The sequence below is a fragment of the Brassica oleracea genome, chromosome C5 (assembly GCF_000695525.1).
Source record: "Brassica oleracea var. oleracea cultivar TO1000 chromosome C5, BOL, whole genome shotgun sequence".
NCBI classification, from domain to species: domain Eukaryota; kingdom Viridiplantae; phylum Streptophyta; class Magnoliopsida; order Brassicales; family Brassicaceae; genus Brassica; species Brassica oleracea.
The window spans coordinates 42,421,619-42,442,805 of NC_027752.1; the positions used below are offsets into that span (position 1 = coordinate 42,421,619).

General features: G+C 32.3%; 4 protein-coding genes across 7 annotated transcripts; 3 read left to right on the forward strand and 1 right to left on the reverse strand.

Moving 5' to 3' along the window:
* Positions 1–7,015: 7,015 nt before the first annotated feature.
* LOC106295570 (arginyl-tRNA--protein transferase 2) lies at positions 7,016–9,723 on the forward strand. Its single transcript, XM_013731503.1, has 6 exons — positions 7,016–7,304; positions 7,423–7,461; positions 7,613–7,763; positions 7,852–8,928; positions 8,999–9,245; positions 9,350–9,723. The coding sequence occupies exons 1-6, from the start codon at positions 7,190–7,192 to the stop codon at positions 9,464–9,466; spliced, it is 1,746 nt and encodes a 581-aa protein (XP_013586957.1). The 5' UTR covers positions 7,016–7,189; the 3' UTR covers positions 9,467–9,723.
* Positions 9,724–9,744: 21 nt separating this feature from the next.
* Positions 9,745–11,130, reverse strand: LOC106295571 (protein yippee-like At3g11230). 2 transcript variants are annotated; one of them, XM_013731505.1, is made up of 6 exons: positions 10,866–11,130; positions 10,521–10,564; positions 10,313–10,421; positions 10,168–10,223; positions 9,999–10,075; positions 9,745–9,966 (listed from the first exon to the last, which is right to left on the reverse strand). In XM_013731505.1, exons 1-6 carry the CDS (start codon positions 10,959–10,961, stop codon positions 9,959–9,961), a joined length of 390 nt encoding a protein of 129 aa, XP_013586959.1. In that variant the 5' UTR covers positions 10,962–11,130; the 3' UTR covers positions 9,745–9,958. The 2 variants fall into 2 exon arrangements, with proteins under 2 accessions (XP_013586959.1, XP_013586958.1); XM_013731504.1 differs by having other exon boundaries at positions 9,745–10,075.
* Positions 11,131–12,128: 998 nt separating this feature from the next.
* On the forward strand, positions 12,129–14,566 carry LOC106292710 (elongator complex protein 4). 3 transcript variants are annotated; one of them, XM_013728353.1, is made up of 9 exons: positions 12,129–12,328; positions 12,458–12,632; positions 12,720–12,946; positions 13,034–13,097; positions 13,168–13,315; positions 13,445–13,523; positions 13,655–13,814; positions 13,893–13,984; positions 14,228–14,566. In XM_013728353.1, exons 2-9 carry the CDS (start codon positions 12,497–12,499, stop codon positions 14,393–14,395), a joined length of 1,074 nt encoding a protein of 357 aa, XP_013583807.1. In that variant the 5' UTR covers positions 12,129–12,328; positions 12,458–12,496; the 3' UTR covers positions 14,396–14,566. The 3 variants fall into 3 exon arrangements, with proteins under 3 accessions (XP_013583807.1, XP_013583809.1, XP_013583808.1); XM_013728355.1 differs by having other exon boundaries at positions 12,131–12,393; XM_013728354.1 differs by having other exon boundaries at positions 12,131–12,369.
* Positions 14,567–17,731: 3,165 nt separating this feature from the next.
* Positions 17,732–20,226, forward strand: LOC106293257 (GDSL esterase/lipase CPRD49). Its single transcript, XM_013728912.1, has 6 exons — positions 17,732–18,104; positions 18,552–18,629; positions 19,007–19,147; positions 19,240–19,316; positions 19,406–19,555; positions 19,818–20,226. The coding sequence occupies exons 1-6, from the start codon at positions 17,994–17,996 to the stop codon at positions 20,029–20,031; spliced, it is 771 nt and encodes a 256-aa protein (XP_013584366.1). The 5' UTR covers positions 17,732–17,993; the 3' UTR covers positions 20,032–20,226.
* Positions 20,227–21,187: the final 961 nt, after the last annotated feature.

Consider the following 21,187-nt stretch of genomic DNA (forward strand, 5'->3'; position numbering starts at 1 on the left):
AAATATAGCTACATGGCTGCGGATGGGGGTATTTAATACTTTATGGGTTTTAGATAAGTTTTCGATGATACTTGAAAACTTTTGATGGGTTGATCGGTTTATCAGTTAGAGATCTTCCTGTCGGATTGGCCTGCAGTACGGACTGGTCCATGGTCGATCATCATTTGGTTTATAACATTAACAACAATTTTGCATGTTTTAGTAGTTTTAACAGATTTTTTTGGATTCCTAATGACACTTGAAACCAAATACAAAAAGGATTTAACAAGAAAAAATAATTTAAAACAGAAAAGGAAAACTCGAACTAAATCTCATTTCGTTTTATTTTTCTTTTTAACTGCCGTTTATTTATATTCATGGGTATATACAAATGTATCAATGGTGGTGATTTAGAGGAGACATGCACGGGATGCGAAGCAAGTAAGAAAATGGTCCAAGGAATAAAATGACAATGTGAATAAAACCAAACATTGTTTTTAGAAACAAAGTAACTCTTCACTAAACAACATAACAGTACTTACAAATCAGTATATATTTGTCTCTCTTGCATATAAATTTGCATTTTGTTTTTATATTTTTTTCAAAACAGGTTAATTCGGTGTCAAAGTCAAAGTTCACATGGCTTATGTTATTTGGAATCATCCGGCCAGTTAACTTACATCAAGTTTCTTAATAGACATCATAACATCATAAGCATAATTAAATTAGCTATACTTTTTTATTTCGTTTGTGCAGACAAATTAGCTACCCTTGATTTCTTAGAAACAGATTTTCACGATCTAAAAGTAGGCATGCACCCAATTACTGGATCTGGATGGCAAACAAAAGTTATGAGTTCTGCACAAAAAGGTTTAGAATTTTCAGAACTCTTCTATACAAAACTCATATATTTCCAAACATTTCATACTTTATCTTATACAATATTTTTAGCTGTATATGCGTGCCTTTATTATGAACATTCACTAGTTTGCATAATGTTTTGTTTTTATACACAAGTCCGGGTTCCAAGTTTTGGGAACCTTAAAAAGCAACTTTGGTTTCTAAATTAAGTTTATTTGTGTTACTATTATTAAAACTATTATTGAGAGAGCAACCAATCAATCATGTTGTGTTAGTGCAATCACACCTATGGAAGTTGTTTAGCCCTTAATGGACAGCAATCTTGATTTAAGTAACTGATGTGTGGCAACTTTTCGAACAAAAACTTCTACTCCATTATAGTAGTGAGAACCAACTACCAAATAATAGTCGAGATATTAAGTTTAAGAAAGTGATTTCCTAACTTCAAATATGAAAATACATATGTATTTGTGGTGAAATTTATGATTGTACAAATGCAAACCGAATTCGATTCATAATTTTTAATAACTATCGCAAAAAGAAAATTGGACATGACTATATATATTTAGACACCATCAAGAAATCTCTAAAATTCATGACATAGCAAAATGATTGTATCCTAAACCATCAACAAATCCACATCTATCTTTATACAGGCACCACTGGAGTTATATCAAATTGTACAGCTCTAAAAATCATCTCGGTTAGTATAATCAGATGAACATGTCTGCTATATGTTTTCAGTATTTTATAGGAAAATATATTTCTCAGAGAGCGAGAATTGCGTTCTTATCCGAGTCAAAAAAGTTGAGGACGGTCTCACATTGAAATGCTAACTCACATTCAATTCCCTATGATGTTCCATGCATAATTCCGATAAATACAATATACACGCTATATTAAATATTTGAATCTAAAAAGAAAATTGAATATATTATCAGAATAACACTATGACTTCAATTTGGGTACCAATTCTTGGCAAGTGATGTTTAGGCTCTAACTACTAGGTCAATGTCGTAGTATTATCCAACTTCTTTTTCTTAATAGGTTTCATATTTTCCCATTACTTATCAAAAGTTTCAACTAAAACCAATTCTTATAAGAAATTACTATGTTAATAGTGCCAAACGTGTAGCTTTCCCTTTTCTACTATTTTCTTCTAGAAACTTTGAAATATCGTGTAGTACTGCATAACTGTATTACGGATTTTTCTTATAAAAAAATTATTTACCTACTGATGGTTATGTTATTTGTTCGGGTAGTTCAAAATATATAATCAAAATTTGTATTTCAATTGTTACTGCAGTTATAACATATAAGATATTTCAATTAACATAAGGAAAATTTACTAAAATAACACAAATTAATTGTGTTATTACTTTCTGGTCAAAATTGCCCTTGTCCATAGTTATAACAATAAAAAAAACATTACCAAAGTATCCTTAACATTAAAATCTGTATAGAAAAAAAAGTCTACCGTTAAAGTGGTGTCAGACTTTCTTAGAAACATCAGATTTGTTTCTACGGCAGAGTTAATTGTCCGATTTAAATAGAAAACAGATTTTTAAGAATTAGTATGTCGTATGAGGTAGCAGATTTGTTATAAATGGTAAATTTTTGTGGTCAACTTATTTTTTTATGGGCCGACTTATTTTCTTATGTTCGACTTATTTTTTTACGGCAGAGTTATATATCTGACTTAAAATTGTTTGTAGATTTTTTTTATGTGGTTGCAGACTTTTTAATTTATATTGTGGCAGATTTATTGAAGAAAAAATCTGTATTTGTGTCAACCAAACTTAATTTAATATTCAATTTCGAACCGGTTTATATAAATTTCGTATCGGGTTAATTTTTAGGTTAATTAAGATCAGAATTAGGTAAATGTTCGGTAATTATCGTCATCTCTTTCATTCCTCTTTTTCTTTTTATCTAGTCGTCCTTTTTCATGGCAGATTAATCACTTGTTGCAATACGAGGAATTACCTTATTACCTGCACAAGATTAGAATGGTAAATCCTGGAACTTTGGCTCTACTGGAAGTTGATGCAATAGATTTAAGTATTTATTCCTTGCCTTCAGCGCAAGCATTATCTGGGGAAGGATTAGGAAGCGTGCACAACATACCGGTATTTTGAATGCATGAAATGAAATATTTTGTATTTAGTAATGGTTTCAAAGTAAACGTCTGTTCATGGCTGGTGGAGCTAAACATCTGTTCGTACATTTATAGTTTCTTGAAAAATCTGTTGTTATCGGAAAAAAGAAGAAAAATCTATTGTCAAAGCCACAAATAATGCAGTGAGGTTTTACAGGAATGAGTTTCTTACCATGCAATTAAAAAAAATCTTGCTCTTCTGGCAGTTTTCAACAGTGACAAAGTCAAAATCATAAATGGCATAATGACTTTCTTCAGCAGAGAGGCGTGCAGCAAAGTTTTTATATGTAAGAATAGGTTCTTGAATTTGACATGTTGTTGAGTTTGTAACTTTGTATCAGATACTGTTCTCTCTTTCAATTCATATCACATATCTATAAAGTTCAGAGGTACTTGTCTGCAGACAAGGAATGTGGACATCAACCAGCTTACTACTTTCTTTTAAATATCATTTTGAGAAAAAGAACATAACAATGGAGGTATTGCAAGCAAGAAACTAAACTGTCCATGAAAAATCTTTATAAACTATAAACTTGTTAACATAGAGCTTAAGCTTGTTTTGTTTCTTTGTCTTGGTGGTTCCAAGTTCCACATCTTTCTCCTTGTCAGCTACCTGAATCGTCACCGTCTTCTAGTACGCTAAACTTGAAATCAAAGAAAAAAGATCCAACCGTTTATCACATGTAAACCAACAAAATTCAAAACAAAAGATCCAAACTTTAGAGTGTGTACTACCTAAAGGCTGTAACTTGTGTCCTTAAACACCATTTTATCCAACAGATTAACAAGAATTTAGAGGAAAATAAAAAAGTTGTGTATTACCAGAGTACCTGTAACAGTTGAGTTTGTAGAGGTTGTTGCTCTCTTTGCTAAATTAAACATTAGCATTGCCTCTGCCGAACTGTTTCACCAAGAAATAGTTGTTTTTCTTCCCATAAAAGTTGTCGTGGAACTGTTACTATTATCTTGCCAATATCACGTACGTATCTCATCAGACCCTAAGAGGAAACAATTTCAAACAATCTGAAACCAAGTCACTAGTTTATACAACTTTAAATAAAAAAAAAGAGTAAATGTTAATTATCAAATACAATTAACAGATCTGAAAGTCAGTGAGATGAAACTGGGAATTAGGGTTCCAAAATTTCAACATGCAATCAATTAATATATGATAACAACATGCAATTCGAATAGCATATATTAAAGACTCACAGATTAGAGTAACTTGTAGTTGAAGCCGGATGTGATTGAGGTGAAAACGATTTCGGGTTTGTCGAGTAGGAAGAGACGAAGGTGAGTTATCGTGGAGGATGGCGGAGACAGTCAAGTCACGCTGGTGACGGAGACGAAGCCGGTTGTGAGGGAAAATGGACCAACAGAGATGGAGGTGAAGGAGACGACGAAGAGAACGTTTCGCCTTAGGTGGAGAAACCCGACATAGGTAAAATGCTTGCTTTTTTTTCTTTCTTATAGTATTAAATATTTTTTTTAATTAGGATATAATTATTAGTAAATGCAAAATCGTAAGTTTGCATGCTTCAAGAGTTAATCTAGTAATTTCAAAATTATATGAGTTAGTCTAGTCATTTCATGATTAATTAGAGTCATTTTAAGTAATTTCTCTTTAACATAATAATGAAAAGTTTTGGCCGAAGGAAAACCTTATGTTCTTTTTATGATTGAACTTAAATAGAGGCGCATAATTTTGAAGGTTTCGCGAACTAGTTTCTAGCCTAAAATACACTTGGTGGATCCAAACTTTTTAAAACTTTTGATTATGTTTTTGGTTCATTTTGATATCTATTCGACACAAAAGAAGTTATTTACAAGCTCAATAAAGAGAATTTGAAAACTAGGAAACAACTAAAGTAAAAGTTTGTGACATTTCATTTTGTTTGAACCGAAACTTGAATTCCCGTTTCGGGTTTATTAATAAAGTAAATATTTAATTGAAAAAAAAAAGTTTGTGACGTTTGCCATTAATAACGATCATGAGAGACAAACGAGCGATAAAACAAGCCATGAAGCTTCAGATTGTCGTGGCAGCGCGCGGTTTGGACCAACATCTCTTCTGAGCAGAGCATCCGAACTTCTGACCAAACCATAAAAATATATAGACATGCATGCAAAAACTGAGTAATTTCTCAATTGACCGGTTATTCACAAAACACACAGTTTTATGGCCCGTTGATGCAGTGCAGCCTTCAGAATGCATATATGAAGTAATTGTTTTATACCACTTGATAGCTTCATCGTGTAGTAAGTCAGTGGTTCCAAGTATATATTACTCGATTTAATCTCGTATACATATGTATATATAAATTTTTAAATTTCTTTAAATCTTCATCTCGAAGTTAGATTTTGTTAAAAAGTCTGACCTGAATCTAAACTATCGACATGCACCTTGCGCATGATGAGTTTATTTGTATATATTATCGATAATTTTTTATATATTTGATCATTTTATTTATACATATACAATGTTTTTTGTTGTTATTATATAATTTTCTTCCAATAGACCGGATCAGTTTTTATTAAAATTGTGAAACTAAAATATAATTAATATATCATGGGTTGATCGGATTGGAAATTAAGCAAATTATGAAACAAAAATCTTGTCTTTTTCCACTGAACACATTCTTGAAAAAAATGAACAGTCATGTTTCCACATTTGAATTATTTTGACTTTTATCTTCTATATGATTTTGAAAGGTTTTAGATTAACCATCGAATTCATACATGTCATTTTAATGATTTTAGTCGTATGCTTAAGGAAAACTCACATTTTTGTAGTTTAAAGTCGTTTAAAAAAAATTAAAATATAACATATGAGAAAAAATATAACATATAAGAAAAATATTACATATAAGGTTTCCTCATTTTTGTAATTTAAAATCGTTTTAATAAATTTAAAATATAACGTATAAGGTTTCCTCATTTTTGTAATTTAAAGTCATTTAAAAAAAATTCAAAATATAACATATAAGAAAAAATCTAATTTTTTAAATTATATGGTTAATGTGATTGTTTAATTTTTTATAATATAAAATTAAACAAAATGAAGAAGAATTCAAAAGTTGTTATCAAATCTTTATTATTCATAGTCATTAATTGCAATATATATGTTAATCATATTAGGTAATTCCGTAGGTTTTATTTAAAGAAAGAATACACTTTTCTCATATTTTGTGTTAATAGTTAATACAATGTTTCTTAATAATTGAATTTGGACCAATATTTTTTTCAATTGAATTTTAAGCTGCCATGTAAATTAAATTGACATCATAATTGAGTGACACCTAAGTAAATTTTTTTTTTAATTAGTATAAAATTAAGGTTACAACTTTTTAAATGATACTCGTAATATATAGGGGATATTTATTTCAGTTCTTGTGTGTATTCTATACACAAATGATAGAAAACACGCGTGACGTTTTCTCAACAACGAAGGGAACTTTGTGTCGTTTACATTGGTAAAAATCACACGGCGTTGACCCATTATTATTCAGACCATGAGCTTCCTTGCCCCACGTCTCAAAAGACAATCGCCTATGCCTGTTTCCTTTTTAATGAAACTTGAATATACAATTTTACCCTTTTGTATTTTTTGAAATTATTATTTTTAATTTAAAAATCCAAAAATTTCAAAATTTCAAAATTCAAATTTTTCAAATTTTCAAATTTTTTAAAATTTCAAATTTTAGTTATCTCATACTTTTACTTAGCTGTACTGAGTTATACTTCGTGAGTTAGTTATACTTAGTTGTGCTGAGTTTTATATTAGTTATACATAGTATTATCTAGTACTACTAAGTGTAGTTATATAGAGTTTTATTGAGTTATACCAAGTTCTACTAAGTTATACTGCGTAATATTGAATACTACTGAGTTAGTTATACCAAATTCTGACACTGGCTATACTGCGGAGACATTAGGGTTAAAGGTATAAAAGTAATTTACATATTTTTTGCATTAAAATTAATTCATTCCGAAATTAAAAATAGAACGGGCTATTGAAGATTCTGATTTGAGACGTGGGGGCAAGCAAGCTAATGATTCTTATTATTTCCTGGGGGAAACCATCTTCTTCCAAATTCTTCTTCTTCTTCTTCTCCGGGAAGAGCTTTAAAATTAGAAGAGCCACCGTTGACTCTCATCGGGTTTAATTCTATCGGAATCTCTGCGATCATCATGTCGTCGAAGGCGAGTAGCAGCCGTGGTGGAGAGAGTATCGTCGCTGATTGTGGGCGCAATACATCCACTTGCGGCTACTGTAAATCCCCTACCAGCTCCAGCATCTCTCACGGTTCGTCGCCTCTCCATTCAATTTGATACTTACAATGATGATCTGATCGATAAAGATGTGACCTTTGCTTATGTTTCTAGCTTATTCATTGATAACTATGTCTCTATCTCCGATGCAGGTTTATGGACAGAGAGACTCACTGTTCATGATTACCAAGGTTTGTTTCATCCATCTTGAGAGTCATAGGTTTTGAAATAAAGTTTTGATTTTGATGATGATTAAGCTTTTAATTCTTAGTTTATCGTTTTGATTCATGTTTTTCTTTTCTGAGCTTAGTGATCATTTTGATGTGTGCTTGTTTTGATTAGCTCTTCTTGACCGTGGATGGAGACGGTCTGGCTGCTACCTTTACAAACCTGAGATGGCTAAAACTTGTTGCCCTTCTTACACTATCCGCTTGAGAGCAAATGATTTTGTTCCCTCTAAGGAGCAGCAGCGAGTGCGTAGAAGACTAGAAAGGTATTGTATTTTTAGATGCGCACTTATCTTTTTTTTTCTTTTTTTTTTCTCTGGATCAATCACTGTTTCTGTGATGCTGTATATAAAGGTTCTTGGACGGTGAGCTAGATCTGAAGCCTAGAGAGCAAACAGAAGATCCAGATGTGGAAGTTTCAGAGCCGGTGAGAAAGTTACTTGGTTCTGGTAAAAGAGAACAAAACAATGAAGTGGAACCAATCATGAAAGATTTGTCTGAACAAATTGATAACGCGGTACAAAGATGCATACAGAGCGGGGAGTTTCCTTCTAATATTCAGATTCCAAAATCTTCGGTGAAGAAAGTCCTCTCTGCCAAAAGGAAGAAGCTAGCCGAAGGGTCAGAAGAGCTCTTGTACACCAGCAACATTGCTTTTCCAATTGTAGCTGCACTTAAACAAACATCTCAGAAAGGCGAGGGAAGAAACAATGCAGAAGAAAACAGATTATCACCAGAGACTGTTTCTGAGAAGTTGTTAAGTGAAATAAAGAAAGTAGGAGAGTTCCCTAGCTTGGCTATCAAAGTCTGCAAAGGCCATATCAACTTCTTTTCAGCTACACAAGTCACTTCCTCAGAGAGAGATCAAGGTGAAAGCCTCCCCTCTGCTACAACAACTACAAAGTCTTCTTCAAACAACCTTCAGGTAAGAAAGAAGAAGCTGGAGATACATTTGAAAAGGTCAAGTTTTGATCCAGAGGAGTATGAACTATACAAACGTTATCAACTGAGAGTTCATAACGATGAGCCAGAAAGCATCTCAAAAACTTCGTACAAAAGGTTTTTGGTTGACACTCCGTTGATCGAAGTTCTCCCTTCAAGTGATGGTGATGATGATGAAGAGGTTCCTCCTTGTGGCTTTGGTTCTTACCATCAACAATACAGAGTTGACGGACGTCTTATAGCTGTGGGAGTAATCGACATTCTTCCCAAATGTTTGTCTAGTAAATACCTATTCTGGGATCCGGAATTTGCTTCCTTGTCTCTTGGAAACTACTCTGCTCTCCAAGAGATCGATTGGGTGAAACAGAACCAAGCTCATTGCTCTGCGCTTGAGTATTACTATCTTGGCTATTACATACATTCTTGCAACAAGATGAGATATAAAGCGGCGTATCGTCCTTCCGAGCTTCTATGTCCTCTCCGTTTCCAGTAAGTTTCCTACTAAACTCCTGTTACTTGTTGTCATTTCTGAGAGAGAGATCTTGTGTTTTGTTTTCAGATGGGTTCCATTTGAAGTAGCTAAGCCTCTACTTGACAAAAAGCCGTATTCTGTGTTGTCTGATTTCACTAAAGCTTCTTTATCACCTGCACCTCAAGCTTCTGAAACACTAGTGAAGTCCACGAGGGAACGGGAAGACATGGAGATGAACAACTCTGATGAAGACTCAGATTCTGATTCTGGTGTTAACGGCAATGACATTGCCAATATACTTATCAGTCTTAATGGAGCTAGGCTTCGATACAAGGTAATATTAGTATCACTATCACTTGTTCTCTACGATTACGTTCCTTATCAGATCATCAAGTCCTGAAATCTTTGTTAAAAATTTAATAAATTTCTTTTTTGAAGGATTTATTACGGATCATGAACATGAGAGTTCGTAAACAAATGGAATCGATGTTTATCAGTTACCGGAAAGTTGTGGGAGCTGAGCTTTCGGAGAGAATGGTGTATGAACTACAGTAACACTAAGCTTACTCTTTTGTAACATTAATAACAGTGATGCTATATCACTGAATCTCAGAGCAGTCATGTTTCTCCATCTTGTCATGTTTTCTCAGCAAAACAGAGTGAAACAATTCACCCAAACTATGATTATAGAATGGAACTATGCTTTTAACCAAAGTGAGCTTGGCTAATTGTGTCAATACTAGGAATGAATCCAAGCTGAATTTGATTCTAAACAGAATGTACACTGCTATTCATGTAGTAAACAACTTTAGAGACGAAAAAGCTTTGACAGATAAGATAATGAGATAAATTATAATTGCATGTGTTCCACAAGTAGTTGCAACACAAACAGTTGATCTCCGAAGGAGTCCTAATGGAAGCTGGATGGTTCACAAAATGAGAACAGAGAAGAAGACATTGAAAAAAGAATGATAAGAGGAGAGGAGAATGTACAAATCAGATATGGTGAATTATTGAGATGAAGAAGCATATCATTCATTCATTCATTCATTCATTCATTCATTCATTCATTCATTCATTCATTCATCAGTATCACTTTCTCCGGCTTCAACTTCTTGAGCCGCCACCCAGTAATTGTTCCCATCCGGACCGCAGACCTTGTACCTGTCAAAATGAATATGAAACAAATACATCATCTCAACTCAACTCAACAAAAACCAAACCAGGGATTAAAGGTTAACAAGGTTACTACAGACCTTTCGAGAACAGATTTGCCTTCCTTGTACTTTTGGTTCTTCTCAAAAGCAAACTCCTGAATTAACAAAGACAGAAACAAAAAAAAGGTTGATTACCAAGAAACATTAGATGAGCCAAGCAAGAGCCAAGGGTGTTTAATCTTACATATCTCCATCCAACATAAGAGCCGCATTTGACGCAGTAAATATCGACAACGGTGTGCATACCCGTCATCATCATCCTATCTTCCTTCTTCCCAGCATACACATTCGCTCTGTCCACACACAAAAAAAAAAACATGCATACAACTATTCCTATCCAGCTTCCGACCATAAAAAGTTTTGGAACCAAACTCCGAAGTAGAAAAACTTACACCTTACTGAAGAGGTAAGCTTTCCCATGGCGTGATTGAAAAGACTGTTAAAAACCCAAAGCAAACATTTTAGTCTATTAAAGCATTTAGAATGAATGATGAGACCAATTAAATCAGTAAAATGTGTATTGAGACAGTGTCTCAAGATTCACATAGCCAAAGATGAGAGAAAGAGTCTAAAAAAGTTTGAATCATTAGATTGATCTAATGATGAGCTATTTGAGAATCGTCTGATTTAATGTAATTTGAATAAGATGATGATGACCAGTGATATAAATCGCAATAAACAATATCACAGATTAATAAGATTGAGCAGCAAAAAAATCGAGAGATTCGGAAGAAAACCTTGGAGACGACATCATCGCAGAGAGCGATACTAGTCTTACAGTGCCTACAACTGTAAGACTTGCCTTCCAAATTCACCAAGAACAATCTCCCCATCCTTTCTTTCCTCTTCTTCTTATTCCAGAAACCGATCAAAATCTAGTAGTGGGAGATTAGGAACCGATCTTTATAGAAGAGATCAACGAGTCTGTCTTTGGTATAAATGTATAATGGCCTAATGGGAGAGGTCATTTAATTACGGACCAAGGCCGTTTTATCAAACTATAAAATGGAGAAAATTCAGTGTTCTTTACTTTGACGATATTTATTATTTTTTTATTTTTTTTATTTTTTTAAATATGCTCACCTCGTGGACCTGGCCCAGTCATAGCCTCGGAATATGCGAAAACTATTTTTTTTTTTTTTTTTTTATATGCGTATTATTATGAGAGGAGCTACTTCTATGTGTTTCTGATTTTTCTGTTATCATATTGCTACTAGATTGGTGGAATGTACGTGACCGAATGTTATCATTGATTCTTTTTTTTTTTTCACATTCTTATTGCCGAAGCAACCATGACTTCTTAGGCATTACACTTTTCATTTGTAATCTTATCAAACTTGTAATAACCAAAAACAAAAATCCTAAATTGAACCTGGTTAGATGTCTCTGTTGGCTCTTGTGCCGATTGGACCATGCATCTACTTCTTTGCCCTTTTTTTTTTTCTTCTTTCCATTCGACTATAACTTAAAATGGTGCTTGATTTTCTCTATCTTTCTTGGTGTAGGTTTGATGGTGTGTGGTGTGTTTCTTGATGTTTCCTCTTTTCGGATAATGCCTGACTTTTGTCTATGGGGATATGCCTAGTCTAAGGTTTTGCTATATGTTTGTATTAGATGCACATTAGGAAGTCTTTTGCGAGTTGTTCACTTGTTCTTCGCTAAGTCTAATTTTTTTAGAAGTGTTCAATAGATAAGCCATTTTTTACCGGATTCAGATTCTCGTTTTAATTGTAGTTTTTTTTTTTTTTTTTTGGCAAGCTAATTGTACTAAGTTTGATGTGTATCCTGCTTTGTTTGTTGTGTTAGTTTTAATAGTAACTTAATTGGAATTTTTGTTTAGTTGCATTTTAATATTTCTGTTTTTACTATTTTCTGTACTTATATCTCAAAATTCTGAAAATGGTAATAAATCTTTACGTTTTTAACAAAAACAAAAATTCATTTGGTTTTTGGTTTTTCCAAGTAATAAATTAAAAATTACAAACAAGTAAGCCCAAACCCTCTGCCGTATCGAGAGTTTTTATTAGAGGCTCTAGAATCTCCGTCTTAAGCCGCCGCAAACTTGCTCGGAAACGAGACAAGAGCCCGCCCACTACTGACGCAACCCGGATCTTTCTGCCTCGTTCCTACTCGTTCGTTGTCAAAGTTAAATCCCAGTCCCTGTCGCATAGAAATAGCCAGTCTTTTCAGTGTGTTCAAGGTTTGATCGCTTCCTCATTCTTCGGCTATTCGTGAGTTTATGTACGGTTCTAGTCTAAGCTGCAGGTTAGATGTTCGATTAAATGTCTGAATGAATTAAAAAAGTATTGAACTTGTTTGTGATTCATAGATTTTGAAACGCGGAGCGAGTTCCTTGTCTGATTCTGCTATGGCTGCACCCAACGTTCGTACAAGCAGCTTCTCTCGCAACATATCAGTTGTCTCCTCATCCCCTCAAATACCTGGTCTCAAATGCGGTCCTAATGGCACTACTTTCATATCCACTGGGATTCGTGACCTCGACAGTGAGTTTTCTCCTTCTCCTTATAAGTTCTACATTTGAGGATGAGAGAATGTTGCTCAAAAGGATTTGTCTTTTTGTTTGTTTCCAGGGATACTAGGTGGTGGGTATCCTTTGGGAAGCTTAGTGATGGTGATGGAAGATCCTGAAGCACCGCATCATATGGATCTGTTAAGAACTTTCATGTCTCAGGGGCTTGTTAACAGTCAACCACTTCTTTATGCTAGTCCTTCCAAAGATCCTAGAGGGTTTCTTGGTACTTTGCCGAATCCTGGATCGTCCAAAGAAGATAAGCCTATTGCCCCAGACCTTGATCAGGTGCTTCTTTCTTGTTCTGTTTACTTGTTTTTTTTCTTCCTGGCATGACATGAAGAGTTAGTTACAAGTTGGATGTCTATATTTTAGGGAGAGAGCTTGAGGATTGCTTGGCAGTATCGGAAGTATATGGAAAACCAGAAGAGTTCTATTGGTAATCTAGTTATCTCGGCTAATATCATTCTGTGGAAAGCTAATCCTTTTTTTATCTAATTATGGATCAGATGATTACTCCAATGACTTTGATATGAGAAAGCCATTGGAGAGGCAGTTTCTTGCTGGACGGCCGATAGATTGTGTCAGTCTGCTAGATTCTTCCGATCTTTCTGTTGCTCAGGACCACTGCGCTACTTTTTTAACAAAATTTCCGAGGTTGTGTATCATCTCTTTCTTATTTGATGGTCATTTACTCCTCTCTAGTTTCAAATCCATATTATTTTTTCTGGCTTTGTTAAGAAGCCTATACTTCATTCTGAAGAACTTTTGTGATGATTTCCACAGGAACAGCAGTAACATTGCATCCATTGGCCGCATCGCCATCCAGTCATTCTGCTCTCCCCTTTGTGAGTATTCTGATAAGGTAAAATTAGGTCGAAGAGCTCTTTATAACTTGTAGTCTATCTTTATTCAACAATGTATCTTGTACAAGGGTCTTGTTGTTCTATGTTATCGTGTTTTTTAAAAAAAAATTATTATTTCTGTCAAACACAGGAATCAGAAATGCTTTCATTCATAAGATTGCTGAAAAGTATGCTGATGGTTTCAAATGCGGTTGCCATTGTTACTTTCCCGCCTTCCATGCTCTCCCCGTCTTCGTCAACAAGACTGCAGCACATGGCGGATACCTTACTCTCTGTCAAAGCGATCCCAGGTTTGTCTCCCTTGATCTGCTTAGTCGTTATTAGATTATTGTAGTTGTTTTTGACGTGTGCCCTCGCCTTTTCTCCAGATGGTGACAAGGAATTGGAGAAACTTCTCACTGGCTACAAGGACATAAATGGATTCCTCAACATACACAAAGTTGCGCGTATCAATACACAGGTATTAATTATCTCATTGTAGACGTGTTATTTACCTCAGAACCCGTTAGCAGTTATGTCAAAAGGCCCTTTTGAGTTACGCCAAAACTTATGAAGTCCAAATTTCTACTCAATAAGTTATCCAGAAGTTAATATAATCCAAAGTTCTCTTTTGATGAAAATGGCATGAAATAAACCGTAGAAGAAATGGATTCACTTTGGTCCCAAAACATTGGTTTTTACTTGAATTGTTTAATTGAAACAGGTGCCTGTAATTCTAGAGGCAAAGACCTTCTCAATGAGCTTGAAGAAGAGAAGATTCTTGGCTCTAGAGTGTCTGAATCAAGCCCCTGTAGACGGATCCAGTGGAACATCGTATGGCACATCTGGGAGCTGCTCTGGATCATCCAAATCCGGAGCACTCGATTTCTGAGTTACTGAGTTAGTTTTTTTCTCATTTTCTTATTAGCTGCTTTTTAAAATGACTTCACTTCAGAAACTGGCCATTATAGTGTTCGGTCAGAAGAAACAGTTATCACATTAGCTAAAAGTGTATCTACAATTCGTCTTTTGAGTTACAGAAACTGAAATCTATTTTGTTTCATTTGTGTATAATCATATTCATGAAACTCTGACGACCAATAGTCGATGCTAAGTATATACTCAGCATTCAATATAATTAAATATTTACAGATTAGTATGGTTATGTAATAAAGAAGATAAAGAGTTGGAGCATTGAATGAAGAGTTCAAAAATGTGGTTGATCTATATATTTGGTGCTCCTTTACTTACCAACCAACAAACCATATCATTTGAATTACTGCCTCATTAATCTTCCTTTACTTGTACTCTATTGACTTTTCTTCCCAAATGTCCAAGAGAAATTCATAAACAACGAATTTCAGAATATAAAACCTTTCACATCATTTTTATTTTGGTAGATTCAAACATAGAAAAGTAATAATAAAATTGTATATATTTTTAATTGAATATCTATATTATTAAAACTGAAGTATATTTTAGATTTGTTTGGAAACAAGAATAACACTATATATCTATATTGTTTGGAAACATGGATGGCATTTAAAAAAAACTATGGTCTTTTAGCAATATAAAAAAATCGATTTGTAAACAATAGTAGATTTTGACCCGCGAAACCGCGCGGATGTTTGTTTTCACTTTTCTATACATAAATTATTGTTTTAGAACATAAGTGGTATATATTTTTAACGTTAATCATATACTTAGATATTTATATAACTATTTCAAATACAATAATTTTATAATTTACAAGTTATAATTAATCAATCGTTTAAAACCGTATGTATTTGTCACTTCTTATTATATATTTATCTTACTGTATTTGCATTTAGTTATTAAGAAAATTAATATATTCATAAGAAAATATATTTAAAATTATTTTTTATTTAATTTATGCTAAATTCGGACCCTTCTTTCAAAGTTGGATTTCTTTTTACCAATATTTTTATGCTTATTTATTTTAGATAATATATTATTGTATATACAAAAGTCTAAGATATATTAATTTTTAGACATGTATAATATAGTTTGTTAATTTTAAGTTGTTCTATCATCATATTATATATTTAAAATAAATAGTTTATATTTATGAAAATAAAATTTATAAATTTATCAATTGAATATAATTTTATTATATTTATTTTAGTATAATACTTTATTTATTTTTCATTTTATAAACGATAACTTAAAATACATTAAGTTATTGTTAAAATATTTTTACACAGATTTATTAGAATTTTTAAAATATATTTTATAAATATATATTATATTTAAAATGAAACTATATTATGATTAAAGTAGTTACAAAGATTTTATATTATTAACTTTAAAGAAATACATGTTAATTTCTATACATGTATTATATAAATTTTATTATATTTAGCTCAATATAATAATAAATATTTTATACTTAAGAAAATAAAATATATAAAATATATAAATTTATAAACTTAATACAATTTTATTATATTTAGCTCAATATAATAATTTTCTTTTAATATGATTGATTATGATTGTATAATAGATAAAATATTATAGAATTTTTTATTTTTCATTTTATAAAGGATAACTGGATATATTAATGTATAATAATATTTCAAACTAATTTCAAAATTAGTGAAAATATTTAAATATAATTTCGAAAATGAAGATCTTGTAAAATCTTTTAAAACAGATTTGTTAGAATTTTAAAATAAATATATTTATATTTAAAATAAAAAAATATCAAAAGATATATGATTAAAGTATTTTAAAGATTATATGTATTATTAGTCTTAATAAAATACATTTAATAAGATTTTAAGTGATGATCCAAATTAAAAAATCACACATGAAAGAAGTCATGACTTCTGTTTTAATATATAAGATTTCATCAAATATATTCAGTTAACATAACTCAAATACACGTAATAAATCTCACTTTTAAATATAGAAATAATAAAAGAATAACTAATAAATAGATTTTGACAAATATATGATACATCTCAATATAAATTTATAAAAAACTATATAACACTTAAAACGGAAAACAAATATAAATTTATAAAACAAAAAAAATTAATACTGCAATACAATTGCACTACAAAATGGGGAGACATCGAAAATATATAATATTCACATGAAAACTATAAAATATTATAATATTCTTAATTATGCAATAGTTAGACATGAAATATTATAACTTCTCGGATGCACCTCCTATTGTAATTACCTGGCATGCAAACATGTTTTGAAATATATCAACAAACATGTTTTGAAATATATCAACGGTCGGTATTATTTTTATAAATATTTCATACTAGCCGTTGTATATACAATATTTACACATATAAATATTTCAACGGCCAGTATAAATATTTCATACTGGCCGTTGTATAGACACTTTTAAATGATTAAGTGTCTCTTTGGTTATAATTTTTAAAATATCACGTCATAGAACGGGTTATAACCTATAAATATAAATAAAGTTTTACGGTATATATTTCAAATATTTTTACAAACTCAATGGTAAGTATATCAGATTTGGACATATCATTTCGGGTATTTAGGATTCAAAAAGATTCGAATTATCTAAAAATATGAAAAATACCCAAAACATGAAAAATATTTAAGCTCCAAAAAATCCAAAAATATTTAAATACCTACAAATTTAAAATTTTATTCGAAATATGACCCGATGAACCGAAAAATACCCAAAATTTTATCCGACTACCCAACTTTTTTATTAAAAAAATTCAAATTTTACCTGAAATACAAAACTATTGTAAATCCAAACTCAAAACTTAAAAAAATATGTAATACCAGAAACATATTCAAAATACCCTAATATACACAAAATATTTCCGACTAGGTTTCAGGTAGGATCCAAACTCAAAAAAGACCCACGGGTCCAAAAGAAATACCTATTAGGTTATTTTTTCTGAACCCGGACCCAAACCAAATATATATTTTGAGTCGGTTTCGGTTTGGTCTTTGGTCCGGATTAAATATCCAGGTCTAAGAGAAAGTTATATAAAATGTACATATAAAATTTTAAATAAACTACTCATTGAATATATAATTTTTAAAAATTCTCTTCTTCAATATAATATGATTTTATATCTCAAAAACCCGGATCAAAATCTAGTTGTTTTTAAAATACAAAACAGAGAATATTATGGCCTATAAGAAACAGATTGTTCAGAAAAGGAAATAACAGTCATGAGTCATGACTTGCTGAGGATGTAGCTAGGTTTTTGTTTTGTCTGTTTTTTTGTTGTTGTTGTTTTATTTCTAAAAGAAAAAAATAATAATAAGACGTTCGCGCATTTAACTCGGACCTTTATAACAAACAGTGTGCAAGATCGATACAGAGAGAGAGATAGAGGTAGATCTCTCAGCGGCCGGAATCATTTGCGGTGTAGTAAAGAAACAGCGAGTTTCAGCTGTTTGTGAAGACAGAAAGACACGAGTGGTTTGTGTCTTTGTGCGGTGAGAGATTTATAGAGACAATGGTAGGACCGTCGCGGCCTCAGATCGTTCTGTTTGGATCATCCATCGTCCAGATGAGCTTCGGCCATGGAGGTTGGGGCGCCATTCTCTCCGAGGTCTATGCTCGTAAGGTATAATGTCTCTCGCCTGATTACTCTTTGTTTGGTTTGCAGAGATATCTTAAGCGGATCGCCTTTTTTGCTAATTACTGTTTGTTATTTCTCCTAATCATACATATGTTATATTAGATTCGTATTTTTTTTCCTGAATATTAAGCATTGATTCTTGGAAAATTCATGAGCTTTCGTCAACGTAATAGACACGTTTAGTTTTGCGGATGCTTATTATTTTCTCCATTTGAGTGTTTTGTGTCTCTTTCTCTGGAACTAGCTAATGTCGGAAATGAAAAGTAAATCATTACCGATGTTTGTTGTCTTTGGTCTGCGGTGGAATGATATTACAAAAGAAAACAATGCATTTAATGCAAAAACCTAAATTTGGTGAGGTTTTTGAGTTGTGAGAACTGTATTAATGTGGGCTGCTTGTGACTTTTATCTACGGTGAACTAACGTGAATAGGCTGACATCATTCTGCGTGGATACTATGGATGGAACTCAACTCGTGCTTTGGAAGTTGTGGACCAAGTCTTCCCCAAGGTACTCTTCTTCTCTCTTGAGAAATGTATAGATTCCTTTGGATCCTTAGCCTTCTTTATGCTAGATTATGATGGACCGTTCAGTATAAGATGTTGAACTTATTCTTAGTTACCTAATTAGAATTCTTTGGAAACCTTAAAAGTTACAATTTAAAATTCGTCAAAAGGATCACACAAGTGTCTACTTATAAAAGCTGTTGCCAGTGAAATGTCTCTTTGTTTTCTCCATGTTCCCATCATTTAAAATCTATTTTCTTCCACAATGTTGCCAAAAGATGGCAGTCATAGACTCATAGCATATTAACTTGTATCACTTTCATTTTCACTAATGAATATTTACAGTTTAGCGATAGTATATTAACTTGTAAATGAATGCAGGATGCTGAGGTACAACCTTCTCTGGTCGTTGTGTATTTTGGAGGAAACGACTCAATGGCGCCTCACCCTTCTGGTCTAGGACCTCACGTTCCACTTTCTGAATACGTTGATAACATGAAGAAGATCGCTATTCATCTTCAGGTTACTTATTGATTCTTAATCTTCCTTAGGTTAAGGCTTATCTTCCATTATACACTTCTGAACCTCTCTTTCTATGTTCTGTGTTTCATCAGAGCCTTTCAGACACAACTCGTATCATATTCCTTAGTTGCCCTCCAGTGGACGAGGCCAAACTTCGTCAGAACCAAAGGTAAACTTCCCTTGCCTTTTTCCACCATCTCTCTGTTGCTTGCTCCTGACTTAAAATTAATAATATAATCTCTTATTTGCTCTCACAAGCCCATACTTGAGCGAGGTGATCCGCACAAACGAGCTCTGCAAGACTTATTCAGACGCTTGCGTGGAGCTGTGCCAAGAGCTCGGCTTAGAAGTAGTTGATCTCTTCTCTACTCTTCAGAAAGCCGATGACTGGGAAACCGTTTGCTTCACGTAAGTAATTCAGCATCCACAACAACATTTTTTTTTGCTGAAAACATATTGAGAGAACCAACGGGATTTGGGCTAGTGGCACTTGAGGGATAACACCAATACGGTTCTATCGATCCCCGTTGGCCGCCAGATAATTTAACATTGCACTTCCGGAGCCAGAAAATAGTCGGTTCACCTCGGTCGCCGGACACCGTGGTTAATTAAAAAAAAAAACATATTTAGAGATATTTGAATAACTAAAATTAATGTTTTGGTTTAACAGAGATGGGATTCATTTGTCAGCACAAGGAAGCAAACTGGTGGCTGCAGAGATACTGAGAGTGATCAAAGAAGCGGAGTGGACACCGTCGCTTCACTGGAAATCGATGCCAACTGAGTTCTCAGAGGACTCACCTTACGATCTTGTTTCAGCTGATGGCAAAAACACTGTCAACTCTTCAGAGTGGACGTACTTCTGGGAAGAACAATGGGATTAACACACACAACAACAATAACAACAAGAAGACCTTTATAGAATGTGTTGTTGTTGTTGTTGCCTTGGCTATTTTCGATTCTAACGTTATTTTTTATCAGTGTTTGTTTTTGTCATGCTTTTGCGTTTACTCTTTCTCTAAGTACTGATAGATAGGTTCGTGCTTGATTAGTTCCTTGAATCTTAATACTATCTAATAATCTTCCATATATTTTCTTTTTCTTGGCTACATATCTTAAAGTTAGACTTCAGAAGAAAAAGTCTACAAAGTTGAAAGTTGAATTCCATTACATGGTCAAAAGGTAGTTGGTAGACTTGTTAATGTTGACTAACCTCTCCCATCACTAGTAATAACATTAATATTTGAAAAAAGGAGAAATTTTATTTATTTATATTTTAGAAAAAAGGAGAAAATTTATTTATCACATTCTCACTCACTCACACATACACCAGAGCCAATATTAGGTTTGATCAAGATAGAATTAAGTTTCTAGAAAATATACGGTTTTAATTCAAAGCAATATATATTATTAAAAGAAAAGTACAAAATAGAAATACCCTTTTGTTTTATCACTTACTTACACTAAAATGCCATTAAAGTATATATTAAACTTACCTTTTAATATTTTTGTCTTTTTTAATTTAAATAATAGATTTAAGCATATATTGTCCTTTCCTAATTTAAATAATAGATTTCTTAATATAATCTTAACCAAAATAGATTTTTCAATAGATTTCTTAATTTATTTCGTGCTAATATTTTTTTTTTAAAAAAATCAATATTTATTAATAATAAAATAAAAATGACACATCATACTCAATTTATATAATATATATAAATAAAATATAAAAACTCTATTCAAAAATTATTGGTATAATATTTTCATATATATAAATCCAGTTAGTTATAAATATTGAATTTGTTTATATGATACACAGTGATATAATATATGATTTAGACCACATAATATAATTATTCAAAGTAATAAATAATTTTTTTATGTTTTAAGTGTTATATTAATTGTGTAATACATTTAAATTTACAAATGTATATTTTACCATTTAGTACAAACTAAAAGTTTAAAGTCAAAACAGATATTCAAACAGTCACGAGTCAAGCTCTAGGAATAAACACTAAGAATGTGAAATTATTTTCTTAA